This window comes from Onychomys torridus, chromosome 4, assembly GCF_903995425.1.
Source record: "Onychomys torridus chromosome 4, mOncTor1.1, whole genome shotgun sequence".
In the NCBI taxonomy this organism is placed as follows: domain Eukaryota; kingdom Metazoa; phylum Chordata; class Mammalia; order Rodentia; family Cricetidae; genus Onychomys; species Onychomys torridus.
In genome coordinates this window covers 37390150-37408349 of record NC_050446.1, presented here as the reverse complement: position 1 = coordinate 37408349, position 18200 = coordinate 37390150, and the positions used below count along the sequence as shown (strand labels likewise).

Sequence of the window (18200 nt, the reverse complement as noted above, 5' to 3'; positions counted from 1 at the left end):
CTTTCAAAAAGAAAAAAAAAAAAAAGCCATGTTCATAACTAACATGGTCAGGAGAGAAATAGAGAGGCAAGTGATCCTCTGTGGGCAGGCCTCTGCAGAGTTAGGGGACCGCTGTGGTGAATCTGCCTGCTTTGCCAGCAGGTGTCACAACAGCCTATGGAAAGGATTGTTTTGAGGAGCCACACTGATAACCACAGCCCAGCCCCACCTTAGAAGCTCACGTTTTTTATTCCAGTTCTGATCCAAGAAGCTGGACCTGCCTTGTACTGTAATATAGCTTCTTTGTCTGGCATTTTTGACTCAGTACTAGCAGGCATCCCGTCATCTTTGCTCTGGAATTGCAGCCCTTCTAAATTCAAGGACAGTTTTGCAGGAGGCTGGGAAGTTGAGGATCTATCTTACAGAAAATATGTTCATACAGGAGTCTGTCTCATTTAAGGGTCGAGACTGAGAAATCCTCCTTTTGGAGAAGTTCCTGATTTTAATTATCCTGCATTATTGTGTAAGATGAACATCTTTTATTGAGTAAGGTGAGAAGTGTTTTGGTGTTTGCAGGTTAGGGATGTTTACAGGGCCTTTACCAGTGTCTCCAGGCTAAACATCCAAAACTAGAAATACCTCGAGACTTTCCAAACACCATGTTAGCACTCAAACGTCTTAGGATTTAGATATTTACATTAGGTATAATTCAGCCTGCATTTTCTGAAGAGGAATTATAAAGACTAGAAATGTTTTAAAATCTTTAGAAATGACAATCTATTTTCTGAGAATCATTTTCCCTGTATACTGAAGCTGGATACTTTAAAACTATGAGTTCTTATTTTGCTTCCCAAGTCAAATAGTCATAGGACTTTAAATGAATCTTGTTTCAGAAAATTATAGCATTTGTTTACTTTTTTAAAAAAAAATTTTGACATCCTTACATTCTAATTGCTCAGGTGGCAGCTTCCCAGAGAGGTGTCACCAGAGATCTCTGTAATTCGTAGTTTAGTTCAGTTTCCAGACTTAAAAAAAAGAAAATTGTGAAAAACCATAGCAGCCATGAACATCTGCCCATAAAGACTATAGAGGGGCTGTCCTGCTTCCTATGGCTTTTCTAATCTGTCTCCTCCCACAGGGCTCTGGGGGACTGAGAACTGTTCTGTTCCTATGCCCAGCATTTGTAAGAGAGTGAAAATATGGGTCATTGAGAAGGAGAAGCCGCCAGTCCAGCACGGGACGTGCCCTAGAGGCTGGCTGAATTTTAACTATAAGGTAAGGTCCTGCTTGTAGAGTCTCCTTGCGTTCTCTTTTGTAGAACTTCAGTTGAAAAGTAATGAAAAGTGAAGGTAGGTGGGGGGAGGGAGTGTTTGTGTGTTTGTGTGTTTGTTTAAAGCACCAGTTAGCCACAGGACCTGAGATGTCACTGTCACGATTTTCGAATGACTTCAGAAGCTTTCCGTTTAGGGACAAACTTGTGGGAACAGGTTTTGGACAAGGCAGCTGTGCCTCCACCCCTCATTTGGAGAGGCCATTTTACTAGTGATGTCCCTGTGCTGTGTGAGTCATTAGATATGGTGTGTGTGTGTGTGTGTGTGTGTGTGTGTGTGTGTGTGTGTGTGTAGTGCACATGTGTGTTTACACCTGTGTGTGCCTGTGTGCCCTTTCATCTAGGCCCCGCCCACAAAGAAACTGTGATCTCTAGAGGGCCCGGATTCCACTCCTCCTCATCTTCCCCACCCTGAAGCAGCAGGACTCTCCCCTTCTGTAAACTGATGAACTAATAATGTCATCTGGTCAGTGTCATCTTGAGCCTCATAAAACTGATGCCTTGGTGCAGAATTCAATTTAAGAGTAAAAGCTTGCCAGCAGGGACTGTCAGCCAGGTTTATGATCTCTGTTGTGGCCTTCCATTGAGGCAGAGACTTTACATCCACTCCTTGTGTTTTGTAATAAAACAACTTTATAGGCCTTGTGTGGAAGTGATCAAAGTGAATCTCAAATGGTAATTGTTTAACTCTTAGAGAATTAAGAAATGAAACGGAGTCATAATTTCATACGCCAACTTGAAATTGCTCTTTAATTGTGGACAGCAGATTTCAATCTAAGTGTTTGGTGATCACACCGGTGAGCACACTCTTCTTCACCATCTTTCGGTCACTGTTGACTCAGTCAATGAAGTTCCCTGAATTCTGTACAGACAGACAGACAGACAGACACACACACACACACACACAGACACACACACACACACACACACACACACACACACACACACACACACACACACACACACACAGTTTAATTATGGTGAAATACACACACCATGGCTTTTTTTACCTTGGTCATTTTCAGTGTGGGGTTTGTGAGTGTTTAGCATCAGTATGTTGTACAATGCATCTCCAGGTCCTTTTCCTTCCTGCAGAACCAAAACTCTACATTCATTAAATAGTAATAACTCCCTATTCTTCTTCCCCAATACATCCTGGCTCCTGAGTAAATGGCTCTACCATGATATCTTCTGTCTCTTTGAACATGAATCCTATATATGGAGACATGCGCTATTTATCCTTTTATGCCTGCCTCACTTCTCTTGGGATGATGTCACTAAGTCAGAATACTCTTGTTTAGCTATTTGAGAAACTGACAAATGTGTTTTACCAGCAAATAAACAATTTGCAATTGCATATGTAATAGGAGGTTTCATTCATGTACTTTGGGGGGATGTTTAATTAAATCCTTTAATTAATTAAATTAATGTTTCAATTAAGTCATTTGGTTTTGTTATTGTTGAATTATAGGAATTCTTTCTAGTATTTTGTGTAATGGGTTCCACAGGTTTTTACCCCTAATAATTATAATGCCCTTTGACGCATTAAGTCTATAATTTTGATGAAGCCCAGTGTATCTACTTTTTCTTCTGGTTCTTGTGCTTTTGGAATCACACCTAAGAACACAGCCTCCAATCACATGTCACAAATACTTTCCCCTATGTCTTCTCCTATATGATTTGGGCTCAGATTTGGATTCTGATGGACTTTTACTTCTTCATCTGACCATTAGTTTTTAAGGCTGTTAGACAAGTGCATCCTAGAGTCGGTTGTTACAGATACAAACAAATGACCATCTTGTCAAAATTTCATTTTAAAACAGAATCAACAAGCAAGTGTTTGCATCTTGGACATCCATGGGGTGAGGAGAAGACATACAGAGAAACAGAGACTAGGGTCCCGTTGTCCTTTGTGAGGGCACACCTTGATTTCTTAAGGACTTCTCCTCAGGCTTCACCTCTTACATGTCCACAGCACCTCCCAATGTAACCACTGTAGAGAAAGCCTTTATGCGAGGGTCCTTCTGAGGACTGTGTAACTTTAATAAAGTTCCATTTATAAATGAGGTGGGTTAAGAAACCATAAGGGCTATATAGTTGGTCATCAGTTAAGAGCTTTTACTGATGCTGCAGAGGGCACAAGTTCTGTTCCCAGCACCCACATGGGGAGTTCCCATTACATTTAACTCTAGCTCCAGGGGATCTGACGCTCTCTTTTGGACTCCAAAGGCATGGGTACTAACCTACACATATAAAAAAAAAAATAATCTTTAAAAAGAGAAAGAGTCACAGTGACCAATAATAAAATAAACCAATGTCTTATAACAGAATTAAGGGGCTGCCTCCCATCTCTGTTCTGACCCCTGTCCCTTCTCTTCCCCCCACACACATCCTACCTATATTGTCACTGCCCTTCGCTGTGATTGATTGAAACTGATGAAGTGAAAACCATGGATAAGAAGGGACAGTGTCAGTGGGTTCCTCAGACAGTCTGGAAGCCAGTGAAGAAAGGATTGTTGCTGAGAGAAATAACAAGCACTGTTGGACCTTTTCCCCATTAACTCTTAAAGCTCCAGAAAGAAAAGTGGGAGATGAGTTCTGAACAAACGTCAATACATTATGAGCCATTATACTTCCCCCCTTCTTCGTCAACTCTTCCAAGGACTAATTTTTATTACTTTAAAAAAGTCAGCTGACAAGTTAATTGCCTTTCTAGAGTTTTAAAAACCAAGTTATCTGGAAGCTGAGCATCCTTTCCAATGACTCATAAACCATCTTCTCCATGTGTGATAATGTAACTTAATGGCATATGGAAAGGTTAACAAGATGTTACCCTAGGAAGGGTTAGTCAGCAGGGCCAAGAGGGAGGTCTTCTCTATCTTCTTCCTCCTCTTCTCCTCACCTCCTCCCCATGTGTGTGGATGTGTGTGTGTGTGTGTGTGTGTGTGTGTGTGTGTGTGTGTGTGTGTGTGTGTGTGTGTGTGTGTGCATGTGCTTTACACGTTTTAGTCCTTGGTTCAATTTCAATGCCAATGGCTCCTTTGGTGGCATCAAGACAGAGAAGGATGAGAGAGTAAGAATATCCACAAAGTTGCAGACGTCGACATTCAGTCAGAGAAGGAAAACTGAGAGAGAAAAGACAAATTTGGAGGAAATATTATAGATTCTATTGATAAATGTTGACTAGAAATTCTTTTGGAATTCTTTTAGAAATTCTTATTATTCCAAGCCCATTTGGACTATTATAGGGCCTCCTTAATTTAAAATTATGATCAGAGATGCATAAAACTCTATCACATTTTGCAAATTTGTCAGAAGGTAAACAAGTTAAAATTGAGGATGCCATCCTTCCTCCAGCTGTTCTGCCTTAATTATTAATGACGCTGTTTCAGAGTGTGTTAGTAAATATGGTGTATTTTAGGAAAATAAGCCTGCGGTCATGGGAAGCCATACTTCCACTGTCAAATTAATGAATCTTGGCTGCAGGAAACATGTAAGGTAGTGAACTTTTCCTGCAAAGAAGGGGGGGGGGGGCAAACAGAGCCAGCAAGAGTCACTGGTATTTATGAATGGTTCATTAGTGACTATCTGAATACAAGGTGAACTCGCATTAAATGATAAGACTTCCCAATAATTAGTGTGTGCCACTCGTTGGGATTTGTAATTAGAAGAAAAAAGCAGAATAAAAAGGAACAGATAAAAGGGTGGTTGTTATAAAATGAAACTCCTTTAAAGCTAATTTCGTTTCTTTGTGAAGCAAACAAGAAAGAGGTATCCGGGAGCCTTGGAAACCCACTCCTCTCTTGATCGGTAACTTGGGCTAAAAGCCTAAAAGCTGTAAAAAGCCCCAAAGCCCTAAAGAACAACTTCGTCAGAACTGAGTTTTGGAGAAACTGGCCCTGTCACTGTTGGATAGTTCTTTGTTGTGGAAAATGGTAAGATCGTTCATGGCAGTATCTGGCAGTGTCCTAGTCTCCATCCACATATATATATATATATGCCAGTGGCAACTTTTCCTCAACTAAGAATAACTAAGACTGTCCCCTGACTCGGTCAAAATATCTACAAAAATGAAAATTGTGCTATAGGAGAACTGCTCTGTTAAATCTAGAATGTCTGAGAGTGTCATTGTACAATCCAACTGCAGGGCGCAGGTGTCTAGGAGTGCTGAACCAGGAACGCAAGCAGGAAATAAGAGCGGGAAGGACCTGCTTCCTGTTAAGGAGAGCACTGGGGTTGTCCCCAGAAGGCTGCTCTCCTCAGGGAATGGAAGTGTGGTGACCTCAGCAGAGTCTATACCTACTCCTCCAGAGAAGCACTATTAAGTGGGCATATTCATGAGCATGCTCAGTGTAAGGTTATAGTTTAAGAAGGAAAGGTGATGGACCCATTTCTGGACATGCTCAGCTCAAGGTCATAAAGCACATCGTTTACAAGGTTAAGGTAGAGGATGTGGACATTTCTGGGCATGTTCAGTTCAGTGTCACACAGATGGAGGACACAAAGCCTCTGGTTCGACGCTGTAGTGAGTGAGACAAGTTTAAGTGCCCAAAAGAATGGGATAGAGTGCCTCTATGGGGTCAGTAATGTGTACGGACTTGTCTTTGTTTTTAAATGCATCATGTGAGTGTGTGTACAAGTGCTTGCATGTGTGTAAGTACACATGATTATATAGTTGCGTGTTTGTGTGTCCACATTCGTGTGAAGGCCCGAGGTTGACATTGGTGTCCTTCCTCAAATGCTCTTCACCTTGTATATTGAGGCAGGCTCTCAATATTGGCTAGCTTTCCTGGAGCCAGCTTGCTCCAGGATCCCCATCTCTACCTCCTGCTTGTTAGGATTACAAGTGGAAAGCTCCAGGGTCACCTGGCTTTTCATATGAGTTCTGGGGATCCGAATCCCAGTTATCATGCTTGTGTGACTAGTTCTGTCCCACTGAGCCATCTCAACTGCCCTATAACTGGATTTCCTTGTTTCCCCAAAACAGGGTTTACACTGGAGAAATAAAAAAGGAAAAGATAAATAAATGCTATTTTAATGGAATGGTTCCCCTCCAAGGTTCCTGCCTCACTCAGTGGCTTGAAATCAACAATCTTTTCATAGTCCATTCTTAGCTCGTAGATGGTTTTTAGGGATTATCCCTGATGTTGTACCAAAAAGACTGCCTCTGCTTTTCTGGAGTAATGGTGATGGGGAGGAGGTGATAACGGACAGATTTCTAAATGAGAGGCCAAGGGGGAAGAGCACCATCCCAGACTAAGACTTGAAAGGTAGCACTCTCCTATTTGAGTTTCTGGGTAAACTGGGGTAAGTTTGAAATTTTCTCTGTAGCTTGATCCTGGGGTCAGACCTGTCAATGACTAGGGTTGGCTATGTTCCTTGAGGAAGCAACTGAGTGTCGAGAGAAATTGCCAGCAAGTCCTGGGTGGAATGTCCCTGCAGAGGTCTCTCCTGACTTGTGCCGAACCTCTCCTGAGTGTTAGCACCTTGGTCTTCTTTCTTCCTCGTGACTTTGCTTCAGCGGTTCCTGCCGTGTTTCCATTTTAGTGAGCAAGGTGGCCATATTGCTTATTCCGATTCTCATCCCATCTCACAGCAAGGAAACCTCGGCCATGAGAGTCACAGGCCTGCCTGCCACGTGGCTCAGTGTGTAAAAGCACTTACCTCATCAGCCAGACTGACAGTTGAGTCTCGCCCCTGGGCCCCACAGTGGGAGGCGAGAACTGACTCCTTAGAGTTGTCCTCTGACCTTCATGTGTGGGACATAATACAGAAGTGTTCGTTAAAGCCACCTGTCTCATGATGAAAATCCAGCCTGTGTTTTTGTGTTCCATTTATCAACGGCAGTGACACGTGTTCCCAGTTGCCTCCTTTGTTTTCCATCTCCCTCTCCTGTTGTTTGTCTGAAACTTCCTGTGTGCTCTCTATTAAATGGCTGCCTCTTAGCTTCTAGTGAACAGAAATCCTCCTCGTCCTTTCATCTCTCATCTATCTGCACATAGATGACGTCTAACCGAAGCCCCTCCTTCCTTCTCAGACTAAATCCCCTACTGAAAACCTTGCAAACAGACCGGATCCTTCCTAGGAAGCGCGCCCTTCTCCACCTAGCAGAGACTCTGCTGTGTCATTCAGCTGGCAGACACATCCCTGCTTCTGCTCTGCCTCATGTGAATGAGACAAATGGCTCTTCACCCCAAAGCAGCTTCATTAATGCCCACAGAGCCGGCGGAAGACAGATGAGTTCTCTGCCTAAGAAAATGATCATTTCCAAGGCTGACCTTCGGCGCCTTTGGGAAATTGTTTTAGTTCAAGTACAACAGTGTGGGATGAACACATTGTGTTGTTGTTCTTAGTGCTTCCTGGTGACGATTCCCAAAGACACTCACGAGCTGAAGACCTGGACAGGTGCTCAGGACTTCTGCGTTGACAAGGGCGGGACACTGGCCTCCGTTGAAAGTGAATTGGAACAAGGTAGAGTCCAAGGGTTCAACCAAGCCAAAATGGCCACTGTCATTCTAGCAGTAATCAAAACATCACCCCCAAACTCTCATTTACAAATCAACATTTAAAACACTGTGTTGCCAAGACACAGGAAATTTCAGGTTAAGCATAATGGTTTCTGGTTTGGCATCTGTGAGAGTCAGTAGGCTGCCTAGAAACTGCACACTTTAGAGGCTTTAACTGGATGGCTACCCTAGAGAGAATAAGGACTTGTTTACGTGTGTTCCAGAATGGCTAAAGTAATTTCTCAGGAATATCTACTATAATTGCATGGTAAGCATTTTAAAGATCATTTTGTGTTCACCTATACATTTTAACTTGAACCTTAGGCAATTGCCTACTTCTGAGTACTTCTTTTTAAATATGATATACATTAATCCTCTTTTGTTTAAAAAAGTCATAAGTGCACACTGGAAATTGTTTTGCTAACGATCTGATGAAATCTCAGGTTGCCCAACTAATTTCAGTCAATTTAAACTGAAACCAAAATGAAAGATGCTGTATTGCCTTAATGAGAACAAAGTAAGGGGTTCCTACAATTGATTCATAGGAAGTTTCACTGTCATTGAAATATAATCCTTTCTATGAATAGCATTTGCTGATGACCCAATGATTTGTGTGCTGTTATTAGATAATGTATTTCTGTCTTCCAGCTTTTATTACTATGCATCTTTTTGGCCAGACTACAGATGTATGGATAGGTTTACGAAGTGATGATCATGACAAGTGGATAAATAGGAAGCCTGTGGTGTATTCTAACTGGTCTCCGTCTGACATAATAAATGTAAGTCTTAAGAATTACTGGGGGCAAGGTTTACTGGGGATCAAACCCAGGGTCTCATACTCTTCAACCATTGTTCTGTATTCTAAGACCCTCAAGATTTATTTTTTAACATCATTTTAACAAGAGATCATAACAGACTTACTGACTAAAACTTTTTCTTTCTGTGTTTTGAAGCTATAAATTTATATTAGTTTACTAGCCATTTGTTAATTTTTAATAATGTAACATTATAACAGTTTCATGCATACCATTAACACAATTGCACTACACATCATGATGATTGTTTATCTTGGAGGCTAGGAAGAGATTTCTGAATTGGTTCTAATTAGATGTAAATAAGATAATAATGGTGTTTTACTTTTTAAAATTATGCCCTAAATAGAATTTTTCAGTGTGACAAGAATGTTACATTACCATACTTTAATAACATATGTATTCCTTTAAAGATCCCAAGTTATAACACCTCTAAAGTTCAGATGCATGTTCCTCTCTGTGCTCTGATATCAAGTAATCCTAATTTTCATTTCACTGGAAAATGGTTTTTTGATGACTGTGGAAAAGAAGGCTATGGATTTGTTTGTGAAAAAATGCAAGGTAAGAAATAACTGGGGTTTATGTCTTTTGTTTCTATCCTTCCTCCCACACCTGTTGTCTGCCAGCTTAGCAGCTAACAGTATGATTTCTTGTCCTCTGTATTTAGGTATGTTTAGCCATGTATCCCCACTTCTTAGGACTATGCCCTTCAACTGTGTTCTAAGGACTGCAGAAACCATCTGACAGATAAGCAAGTTGATTCACCAACCCTAGGACCATTAACTTGCTTTACTCCTATGTTCTACATTGGCACCAGTCCTTTTTCCCAAATTGTGATGTTAGCATCAGCACGAAGAAAAACACTTCCTCTTGGCTTACAGTTCTGCTCCAAAGTCAAAGTAATGACATCTGTTGATGCTGTCTTCATGCCAGACTTCCAAGAGGTCACATTAAATAGCAAGAGACCGGGGTGGGTGTATTTTGATCCCTCTCTCCAGTGAAAGCCACCAAGATTCCATCAGGGGACCCTGTGGCCTTACTTCAGCTTGGTCACCCTCCAAAGACCCTACTTCTGGACTTCACAGTCAGATAAGTTTCTACCCACTTAATCGTCCAGATGGAGGATTAAATTCCAACATATACCACTTGCAGAGAACCAGATCTAAACATAGTCTGTTGTGGCAAGTTTTAAAAGTCACCCAGAATGCTGAAAAAGAATGAGGAACTGAAGCCAGGCAGTGGTGGCACACACCTTCAATCCCAACACTTGGGAGGCAGAGGCAGGTGGATCTCTGAGTTTGAGGCCAGCCTGGTCTACAGAGTCAGTTCCAGGACAGCCAGGGCTACAGAGAGAAGCCTTGTCTCAAAAAACAAAACAGAAGAAGAAGAAGAAATGAGGAACTGGCTTAACTTATGCCTGTAACCCTTCCTTGTACAAGGAAGACTGAGATTTAAAACAAAAACCAACAAACCAAAAACTTAACAAGTTCCAGGACAGCCTGGGCTATAGAGTGAGATCCTACTCAAAGCAAGAACAGCAAAAGTCATAAAAATAAACCAATTCACACTCACTCTTTTTCTTTTTAAGCTCCAAAGTAGTATCTGTGGCTAAATAGGACATGTGGTATATTTCTACATCTTTAATGATTTCTGGAGCGCAGTATCAACACTGTATGTGATAGCTTCCCCTCCCTGTAACAAAATATCTGAAATATAAAGAGAGAAGATTTGTATCGGCATCAATAGTTTGGAAGGTCAGACCCACTGCTTTGGGGCTGTGCCAAGAGCAGAGCACTATGGAGAATCAGGGAGCAGAACAAAGCCCTGAACTCATACCTGGGAGACAAATGGATAGAAAAGAGTCTACACTCCCATAACTCCCCTCAGTGGCATGCACAGTGACCTGCGACCTTCGACTGGGCCTCACCTGTTAAATGCTCTATCAGCTCCAGTGTTGCCACTCTGGGGATCACAGCTGGGATACCTGGGCCTTTGAAGGACATTTAAAATCCAAATTAAAGGACCACATATATCCAGTGGGATGAATGAGCAGTGTGATTGTCCTTGAGTGACCTTGAATAATACAAATAGCCAAGACAGCTCTCGTTTTTTACTACCTGCTGCGTGTCCCTGTGCCTGGCACCATGCCTTGGGTTTATGAATGATGCACCATAAAACCTTCAAGACCATCCCAGGAAATAGGTCAAAGTCTCCCCATTCTACAGACAAGGAACTTTAGTCTCAAAAAAAATGAAACAAAAGAAAACAGTATCTCAGTTAAATACAATGACTCTATTTCTGCAACATTGACCTCTTCTCAAATGTAACTGCTGATTGCTTGCTTTGGCACTTGGGGACAAACAGTGTGGGCACTCCTTTGGTGGCATTGCAGGGCAGAGGGGGAGAGCACAGCCCTGATGTCTGGTTACACAAGCTCCCACTTCACCTCTTTACATAAGCATCAGTCAAACGATTTGATCTTCTAGGAGCCTTGATTTCAATTTCTGTAAAATGAAGTAAGAACTATTTCATATATGCATACAAAGCTTAGCATAGTTCTAGTATATGGTTAACAAATGATAGTTTTTAAAAATTACTATGTCTGAAAAATATTATTAAACTTTAATTCTTGTTACAATGAACACCCTATATTTTCCACATAAATATATGCTTATATTGGATTTGAGCCAAAAATTGCTATGTTCCTGAAAGAACAAAAAAATATGAATAAGCCAGGTGGTGGTGGCACACACCTTTAATACTAGAACTTGGGAATCAAAGGCAGGCAGATCTCTGGGTGTTTGAGGCTAGCATGGTCTACAAAGTGAGTTTCAGGGCAGCCAGAGCTGTTACACAGAGAAATGCTGCCTCAAAAAACAAAAATCAAAAAGGAGAAAGACAGAGAGAGAGAGAGAGAGAGAGAGAGAGAGAGAGAGAGAGGGAGAGGGAGGGAGGGAGGGAGGGAGGGAGGAAGGAAGGAAGAGATATGAATAAAAAGAGAGACAGAGGCCAGAGGAGATTGTTCAGTGGGTGAAAGAACTTGCCGTACAAGCTTGAGGACCTGAGTTTGAATCCCCAGGACCCATGAAAAAGCCAGTTGCATGGTGTAAGCCTCTATAATCCCAGAACTCCTTTGGGGGGATGGAGGGCAGAGACAGCAGGATCCCCTAAAGTTTATAGGCTGGCTAACCTAGAAAAGACAGCAGAAAACAGCGGAACAGGGCCCTGACTCCAATAAAGAGAAAAACCAACATCCATGACTCCACATGTGTGCCATGGCACACACACACAGGCATGCCTTCACCCACAAATGTACACATGTACACACACACACACAGAGAGAGAGAGAGAGAGAGAGAGAGAGAGAGAGAGAGAGAGAGAGAGAGGAGGGAGGGAGGGAGGGAGGGAGGGAGGGAGGGAGGGAGATCAAGACAAAGTGAAAACTGAACAGTTGGAAATAACTGTTTCCATAGATATTTCTTCTCCAGGATAATGAGAAGTGAAACCACACTGCTCAAAATCATGTGTGCTTTGTTTTGAAACTTGAAAAGATTAATTGCACTGGGAGAAATCCCTATGTATAAAAAGCAACAGTATAACCCAGTGGAACGAAACAAAACAAAATTCAGTTACCTTATTGTACTAATTGTCATTTTAAAATAGTACTTTGGTATCACATAGATTTTGTGTAACTAACCATAAACTGGGAGCATAGGCTGGCCAACAGACTTCCAGCAAAGAACACGCCGGGGACAAAGTGCATCACAAGTTAATTAATTAATAAGTAGGCTCGTTTTGCTTAGGTTTTAGTATGTGTGCTTTCTGAGTCAAGTTGCAGTAGCAAAGGCAAAAGGCAGCTTCCCACTTTGCCATTTTTATTGTGGAGAACATGACAAAAGCAGGAGAGGGGAGTGAGGAACAACATTTGTTAGGTGTTTGGTGTATCCTGGATGCAATAGAGCATGTGCTGTGTGGGTATGGCAATGAATTCTGTACACATCCTTCTAAGGAAGACCTTGTCAGTTCTCATAGACCTGAAATTTAAGCTTTTGAAGGACTAATTTTCTCCAAGTCTCTTAGCCAGGTAGGGTCAGGAATGGGATGAAGTTCAGGCCTTCAGCCATTCACATCTCAGCATGTCCTTTAATAAGCCCAAACCACTTACTGATTTTAGTTTTCAGCCTGTTATGCAAGAGGGACTAAATTCATTCTAGATCAGATAGTGCAGACATTTTCACTTTGTTTTCCTCCATTTAGGCTATTCTGTGGATACAGCATAATACAAGACAAAAAGGAGAAACGCACATATATTAAAGAGAAAGCACACATAGGCACACCAGAGAGAGAGAGACAAAGACAGAGTAAACTGGAAATGGCATGGCTCTTTAAACCACAAAGTCCACCCCAATAACATACCTTTTCCAACAATGCCACACCTCCTAATCCTTCTCAAACAGTTCCACCAACTACAGACCAAGCAGTCAAATACATGAGCCTATGGAGGCCATTGTCATTCAAGCCACCACAGTGTTCCAATTCCCTAGCATCACACATACTATGAAGTGTAGTGTCATTATTTTGAATTCATCACTTCTGGAAGAAAAGCTCTGGTCAATGTCGATGTTAGCGACAAAGATGAAATGTTAAGTCTGACTTCCTCCTCTGTGGTCCAGATGCTACAAGTGATTTTTGTCATTGTCTTCACGTCCTCAGAATACCATGGAAATGTGTCTGAGATGCATTCAGTCCCCGGTACATTGGAATTTGGAAACAGAACTTATAAAATAATCCGTGCCAATATGACCTGGTACACAGCAGGAAGAACCTGCCGGATGCACAGGGCAGAACTGGCCAGCATTACAGATGGTTTTCACCAGTCCTTTCTCACTGTGGTCCTCAGCAGGCTGGGATATGCCCACTGGATTGGACTCTCCACCACAGACGTAGGTGTTGGGAGTTCCTCCAGTCATCTTTGCAAAATTTCTGTCTACTTCCTTAGTGAGACAACCACTGAAATCAGCATCCCAGACACAATAGTAAATTTAACATGGCAACCATTGGTTTATACAGAAACTACTGGGGTTTTTGTTGTTGTTGTTGTTTTCAGGTTTATTTGTTTGTTTGTGTTTTGTTTTGTTTTTGAGAACCCTGAGGCTACAAGAGTATACATCTTCTTAGGATGAACATGCACTTGCCTGATTTTTAAATATAATGCCCCATGGGTCCTTTGAAAATTCTCAAGCATCCCTGAGTACTGACTCATTTATGCAATGAACCACATCTCAAACTCAAGTACCATGTTTGGGTAATTTGTTAGATTTCCAGAATCTCCGTGAAAAATGATTGTTGCTTCCTGCTCAGAAACTTTATTATTAATTAATTCACTACCCTTGAAATATAACATGCAGAGTTCTGTTTGTACAAGTTTGATTTTTTGTTTTTGTTTTGTTCTCTGTTTGTTTTTGTTTTTTAAAATGAGAGAATTACACACTTGAATTACTGAAAAGTAAACTCTATTCCATCCACAACCTCTGGTTCTTTGGGGGGGGAAAGTGTAGAATTTGGAAAGAGTGGGTACTTGGGTAATATTGGGTGATCCCAGCAAGTCTTGACAATGAAATGATGCTTCAAATCCCCTCTGCAGAATGGGGTTAATTTTGACTGGTCAGATGGCACCAAATCCCCTTTCACCTACTGGAAGGATGAGGAGTCAACCTTTCTTGGTGACTGTGTTTTTGCCGACACTGATGGGCGCTGGCATAGCACAGCCTGTGAGTCATTCCTACAAGGTGCCATTTGTCACGTACCCACTGGTAAGTACAAGTCTATTCAACTCAACAAACGTGTCCTGTGCTACTGTTGTGTGCATGACTGTGCTCAGCAGGGAATATGATCATGAATAAGAAAAAGTCCGAGCCCTTGGAATAAAAAAAATCCCAGACCCTGTAGGCTGGTCTATGCTACAAAGACAAATAGCTGTCATACCGGGCACGGCTAGAAGATGAGGTAAGAGGGATTATCAGGAAGAGGAGGCATTGTGTTCTTCTGATGCTGCTTGCTGCCATCCCCCATGGTCTGCAGCATAATAAATAAGTTTTTGTTGTTTTTAAAAGAGCTTCCTATCTATTTGGGGAAAGAAAGAAGGTCTTATAGGGCATGGCAGTGTATGAAGATGGGACTTGAAGGATGGGTGGGATTGATGGGTGGCAACAGAACACAGAGAAGCACTCTGAGGGGAGAAGCGTAGACGAAGACAGAGGGGTACTGATGGCAAAGCTGGGCTTGAGTTTGCCAGCATCTCGGGGTAGAGTAAGATAAAGATGGGAAGTCCCGCTAGTGTTTCAGCTTCTGTGGAGAAGGACTGAGGGTTTATGTTTAAGACCACAGTGGTAGATTCTTGAGCAGTGGTTGCAGGGGTGGCAGCTGATACTGTTCAGACATTCACTGCATGTCTTACCCCACCTTTTGCATTCTATCCCATTTACATGAAGTTCAGCTGGCCCAGTCCTTTACTGGAGAATAAACTTAACTGAGAGCATTCAACAGACTCCCGACACTCCATCCATCAGCAGTACCAAGAACAGGCTCAGTCTCCTCACCCTCTGACATGCTTTATCCTGTCTGCCTGGGTCTCTTCTTTGTTGCTGTCATATGTGCCACAAGTTCCCCCTCTGATCTCCTTTTAAATCTCTCATTTCATAAAACTCCATCATTTACTCATATTCTGGAAACTATTACAAATAGTGCACATGCTTTGCATAATTGTAGATGAAAACAATTCAGGATTAAGCATAAGTGATGTCTAATGCGTATATATATACATATGGAAACATAAGAAATATATATACATATATAGCAAAATTAGTTCCTCTAAAATACCATACGTCTCCTTCCTTTTTTGCTAAAAATGTACACATCTATTGTAGGCTTTTAAGAGGTGCCAGACACCAGGCAGTGATGGTGCACGACTTTAATCCCAGCACTTGGGAGGCAGAGCCAGGCGGATCTCTGTGAGTTCGAGGCCAGCCTGGGCTACCAAGTGAGTTCCAGGAAAGGCACAAAGCTACACAGAGAAACCCTGTCTCAAAAAACCAAAAAAAAAAAAAAAAGGTGCCATCAGGTAAAAGTGCTTCAGAGCAAGCCTGCATCCTGAGTTCAATCCCCAGAACATGGAAAGAGGGAACTGACTCCTGAAAGTTGTCCTCTCCCGGGCCATGGCACACAAGCTCTCATACATACTTATCTATAGAACAATAATAAATGAAATACTTAAAATAACAAAGGCCAGACATTAACATATCTAAACTGTTTGAATTTTTTTTTTTTTTTTTTTTTTTTTCGGGGGGGTGATATTGCTGTTAGCGCCCAGTTACAAAGGTGACATGCCCAAGGTCACACAGCTAGGAAGCAATGGGGCCAGGATCTCAGCATGGATGTATTTGACTCTCATGTTTGGTGCTGGAAGAAAAGCTCCCTCAAACTTTGCTTATTTATTTCATGTTGTGTTTCATTGTGATACTTACTGAATGTGCTATTCTCTCATAGGCTTACTGACAAGTAAGGATTTTAGAAATCCATGACACTTAGCCCTGCATAAGACACATTATACAGTTAGACATCCTTTTCCCAGCATCGTTCAGGCTACCAATTCCTCTATGAATTGCATCTCCCTGATGCCCCAAGCTTTAGGATAGCGGTAGACAGCATTTCTCCAGGCAACACTCAAAAGTAAACAGACAAAGAAATCTATTAACACACTCTGCATGTTTAGGTAAAGAGTATCTCTAACAGAAATACAAGAACCTAACCCTAGTTTGTAATCATTGACATCAAATCCAGTCTTTGGGGGTATTATCATAAAAATCTTAATGCATGCATTGATTCTGGCCTTTCATTGAATGTCAAATAAGGGTTATCTCAGTATATGAGCCCAGGCACCAGCCTGAAATCATGTCTGGTTTTTCTTCATAGAAACAAAGGCATTTCAGCACCCAGTGCTATGCCCAGAAACATCAGTTCCCTGGATTAAATTTAAAGGTAATTGCTACAGTTTTTCTACAGTCCTGGACAGCAGGAGTTTTGAGGATGCTCATGAATTTTGCAAAAGAGAAGGTAATTCTTCTGCGGCACTAAAATGCTTTCATGTACTACTTGACATCTCAGTAAACAGTGTGCTTCCTCACATGCTGATCATCCAGTGACTTTAGGAGCCATGAAAACTACTGGAAAAAAACCCAATATTGAATTTGCTTATTAGGGGGACAGCTACTATAGGCAATTCATGTTCCAATGCAGACTTTGAAAAGCCAAGATGGTGCCTCAGTGTACAGCTTTCCCACAAAATTCTTCTTTCTGAAGCCATGTGCATTATGAATTTTTAATGTTCTCTAAACTGGATCATCAGTATTTTAGCTTTCTAAGTGAAAGCGTGTACATTTTTATAAATGTAATTTCACCTTAAAAGTCTTAAATCATATTTTAGGTGGGTATGGTGTCACAGGCCACCTAATAATCACAGAGACCAATCTTTATCAATTTAAGGGCAGCCAGCCTGGTCTACATAGTAAGTTCCAAGTCAGCCAGGCTATATAATAAGACCTTGTTTTTTGTTGTTGTTGTTGTTTTCTTTTCTTTTCTTTTTAATCACTTTAAAATTGTGTGTGTGTGTGTATGTGTGTTAAGGGGGGCATGTATGTGTGTGTGTGTGTTGAGGGGGGCGTGTGTGTGTGTGTGTTGAGGGGGGCATGTGTGTGTGTGTGTTGAGGGGGGCATGTGTGTGTGTGTGTGTAATGTGTGTGTGTGTGTTGAGGGGGGCGTGTGTGTGTGTGTGTGTTGAGGGGGGCATGTATGTGTGTGTGTGTGTGTGTGTGTGTTGAGGGGGGCATATGTGTGTGTGTGTGTTGAGGGGGGCATGTGTGTGTGTGTGTAATGTGTGTGTGTTGAGGGGGGCGTGTGTGTGTGTGTGTGTGTAAGGGGGGCATGTATGTGTGTGTGTGTGTGTGTGTGTTGAGGGGGGCATGTGTGTGTGTGTTGAGGGGGGCATGTGTGTGTGTATGTAATGTGTGTGTGTGTGTTGAGGGGGGCGTGTGTGTGTGTGTGTGTGTGTGTGTGTGTGTGTGTGTGTTGAGGGGGGCATGTGTGCATATGAGTTATACCAGATACCTTCCTCAATCACTCTCCTTCTGATATGTTTGAGACATGGTCTCTCCCTGAACCTGGCCAACAAGACTTAGGGATCCTCTTGTCTCTGCCTCCCCAGCCCTGCTCTTTACCTGAATCCTGAGGATCCAAACTTGGGTCTTCATATATGTTCAGCAGGTACTTTACCAACTGAGCTATCTCTCACCAATCCCTTTTTAACAACAGAAACATGGAGTTGGGACTGGAGCTCAGTGGTAGAGCATATGCCTGACATGGCAAGGCCCAGAGCTTCTAGCCCCATCACCAGAGAGGAAAATACAAATGTATTGAGGAATGTAATGTTTATTTTTAAAAGCCCAAGTTTTACAAAACAGGGCACAGAAACATCTTTTTAATTGCATTGACCTTGCTCAATGGCTGCTTGTCTCTTTT

At 41.9% G+C, this 18200-nt stretch overlaps 1 protein-coding gene across 2 annotated transcripts in view; it reads left to right on the top strand.

The window, feature by feature from the left end:
* Positions 1-18200, top strand: part of Pla2r1 (phospholipase A2 receptor 1) — a 122242-nt gene that overhangs the window by 99373 nt on the left and 4669 nt on the right. For both annotated transcript variants that reach the window (XM_036186087.1, XM_036186086.1), the window contains exons 20-26: positions 1118-1254; positions 7663-7780; positions 8464-8594; positions 9041-9188; positions 13341-13570; positions 14272-14440; positions 16599-16739. In XM_036186087.1, coding sequence (XP_036041980.1) covers positions 1118-1254; positions 7663-7780; positions 8464-8594; positions 9041-9188; positions 13341-13570; positions 14272-14440; positions 16599-16739 — 1074 coding nt within the window. The remainder of the gene's footprint in view (positions 1-1117; positions 1255-7662; positions 7781-8463; positions 8595-9040; positions 9189-13340; positions 13571-14271; positions 14441-16598; positions 16740-18200) is intronic.